We start from the raw sequence: 3,038 nt of genomic DNA on the forward strand, positions 1-3,038 counted from the left end.
AAACTCGATTAAAGAAAATTAATGAATTTATCTGATTTAGTTACTGCGTTAAATGTTACAGCAGTAACAATATTACATTATCCAATCGGGTCTAGTTTTCTTAGATCGAATTTTAATTGATACGGATATTATTTCAGAACTAAAAAATATTGTACATATACTGTACGAGTATATATATTTATTTAAGAGTTATAATTCAAAACGTCGCGAAAAACATAGTTCTAGGCCTCTATAGAACCATTGCTATCACTATTTGAAAGCAAGTTTATCTTCTCCACCTTTTATATGCTACAGTAATTCAATATTTGTGAACCAAAGCTATCATGTAATAGCCTACATCACTGTATATAAATGCAATAGTTCGACTGTATAACCTACAAACCTATGGTGTAAGTTTTGTCGACACACGTACAACTTGATAGATTGTCTAGTGACATGAAATCTTCATCGCTTCGGGCGAAATATAAGCAATGACGAACAAATTAGCAACTGAATTTAAGAAACATAAAACAATTTTCTGTTACGTCGTCCTTCAGTGGTGCTCAAAAGTGCTGACTGTAGCAAGCCGTGAAAGATTTTCAGGCAAATAGCATGATGTGGGTTTTCTAAACAAAAACTAATTAAGAGTGGGCAAGAAAGCCATCGCGCAATATACGGAGGTAACAATGCTGTTTAAATGGAAGATTTTACCTAAGTTTTGGCAAAGCAAAGCTCAGCACTTCTTAACCATTAGGAGCAGGTTTTTCTTGTTGATGGCTGTGGTTGTGGTCTGTACGTTATTTGTTCATTTCGTCTTAATTCGAGACATGTCTAATATCAAGGAAAGAGACAAACTGCCTCATATGACAAGTAAAAAAGAACTGAGCAAACCAACAACCACAACAAAAGCGGTTAAAACAAAGAAAGACACCAGCAAAGAAAGTTATCACAAAGACCATAAACGAAAATCTTTTCGTCATATTCCGAAGACAAAAGAAAGTTCGTTTGTGTCAAAGCGAATGGTGAGATTTTTTTAAATCTTATTGTAATTATACGTATGGGACGTTTAGATTTTCTACTACAGAATGTATGAACCACCAATGGTACAACCAAGTTTACGAATTTAGACCTAGTAGCCTATAGCTTATTCAGCTACATAAAGCTCGATATATACTATATAGCCATATGTACAGCTTTACGTATTTATTTGTCCACTGACATATCGGTTTGTGTTACTAAGAAAGTCATCCACACAATTAAACAAGGTAAATTTTTCATAAAACAAACCTTGCATTGATCGACAGATGGCAGCTCAGGATCTTTCGCTTCGTGAGCCTAGTCACGTCACCAAACAAAGATTCGATGCAAGGGTGCAAACCATCGCCGGACGGTGCTCGAGAATTGACCCGGAATTTCGTATCAAATGGCAGCAAGTAAAAGAAAAAGGTCAGCATCCAGAAATTACCACAGTAATGAGTGTTTTGTATTGTAAGGTTAATCAAAATATTCTGCATTGAAAAGTGTCCTGATATCAAATGCACAAAGCGAGAAACGCTTGCTTACGATGTCTTTTCGAACAGTTGTTTATATAATATAGATTTAGTCCATTACGCATACAACAAACAGTTTGATGATAAACGTATAAAGGATTTGCCTTAAGCCTGTTGTTTAGAAAAGATTAAAAAATTAAGAATATATAAAAATTACAATGAGAATGTCACGAAAGTAAAAAATTACCTCAGGGGCGCCCACTGACGGATATATCGGCAGTTACCGACATCGCACGATGCTTGTCAAGTGTTGAAAGCCGGGAGTTCAACATGGAATGACGTTTTGTGGAACTTGCGCGTTCCAGTCGAGGCAGCGAGGGAACAATTTTGGGAAAAAGCCATCCCAGCAACGTGAACGCTTTCGAAGAATTAGAAGCAGCAAAAAAGTTGGAAATCTGGAAAGTAACAGTCGCTAAAAGCAAAATTTTGACCAGCCCTACACAACGCTTTTACCAAGCAGTAACGTATAGTTCGTTAGGTGTCGGCCAATGACTTTAATTGTATAACCTAGCATGGTACTTGCACAACTTTAAGCCGCAGATTCATAACAAATTACTTTATTAAAACTTTTATCTTCTCATATTGCAGGACCAAGACTCAGCTATCATGGTCAATGTTCGCCATCCCTTTGCTAGGATGATATCAGGTGGGAGAGACAAATGCCAGCAGGTTTATTACTATAATACTTGGTTCAAGCAATATCCTGAACTGAAGAAATACACAAATATGTATGGGAGGTGGTGAGTATTATGTTGCTTGCGCAGTCCTGATCGTGATATAAACGCACTATAACCTACATCCCTTAATATTTACCAAACTAAAACAGGAACAATGAAAATACCAAAACGGAAAATAGGCCACCAAACTGAAAAAATGCCAATAGAGCACAATAGGCCATACCAAAATTAATTTTACCAAGTGACTAAAGCCGGATGTAACAAGATAGAAGTACCGATAACAGGAAGAAGAAGTTACAAGAAATCACAGAACAGTAAGTTTTATTATCACAAGATGCCAAAAGAAGAACATTGTATCCATATATATAAGCTTAACCAAAATAAAATTAATCAACCGGAAAATACCAAAATGGCATTTAAGGGAGACCGGGGTTAGTTGGAAAGCGGGGTTGGTTGAAAAATCGCAGTTTTAGTACTCCCTGAACATCTTTGTAAATCTTTACTGCCCCTTAGTGATTGATAACGGTGTTATCTATTCGCCATGTTAATTTTATTGATCTCAGAGGCTCAGGGTTGCCATATTGGCTCTTTTGACGCCAAATTCTTCGAAATTGGCTCTTTTTATTACTGTTTGGCTCCCAAAATTTTGCTTTGGCTCTTTGGCGTTTTTTGGCTCTTTTAATGAAAATTGAATTTAATTGCATAAATAATAATCCCTAATTTAGGAAGTGTGAAATATATAATTATCTTATTACTTATAATATTCTTGTTGGTTATTTCTTTAGTAGCCAATTAATATTTTCAAACCTATCATAACAAACTTTACAACAAT

At 35.7% G+C, this 3,038-nt stretch overlaps 1 protein-coding gene across 2 annotated transcripts; it reads left to right on the plus strand.

Annotated features, from left to right (window-relative positions):
* The first annotated feature begins 451 nt into the window (after window positions 1-451).
* On the plus strand, window positions 452-2,765 carry LOC143465330 (uncharacterized). 2 transcript variants are annotated; one of them, XM_076963561.1, is made up of 5 exons: window positions 452-659; window positions 822-1,001; window positions 1,284-1,425; window positions 1,722-1,931; window positions 2,118-2,765. In XM_076963561.1, the coding sequence occupies exons 2-4, from the start codon at window positions 843-845 to the stop codon at window positions 1,781-1,783; spliced, it is 363 nt and encodes a 120-aa protein (XP_076819676.1). In that variant the 5' UTR covers window positions 452-659; window positions 822-842; the 3' UTR covers window positions 1,784-1,931; window positions 2,118-2,765. The 2 variants fall into 2 exon arrangements, with proteins under 2 accessions (XP_076819676.1, XP_076819675.1); XM_076963560.1 differs by having other exon boundaries at window positions 454-1,001.
* The last annotated feature ends 273 nt before the right edge of the window (window positions 2,766-3,038 follow it).

This window comes from Clavelina lepadiformis, chromosome 7 (assembly GCF_947623445.1).
Source record: "Clavelina lepadiformis chromosome 7, kaClaLepa1.1, whole genome shotgun sequence".
Classification (NCBI taxonomy): Eukaryota; Metazoa; Chordata; class Ascidiacea; order Aplousobranchia; family Clavelinidae; genus Clavelina; species Clavelina lepadiformis.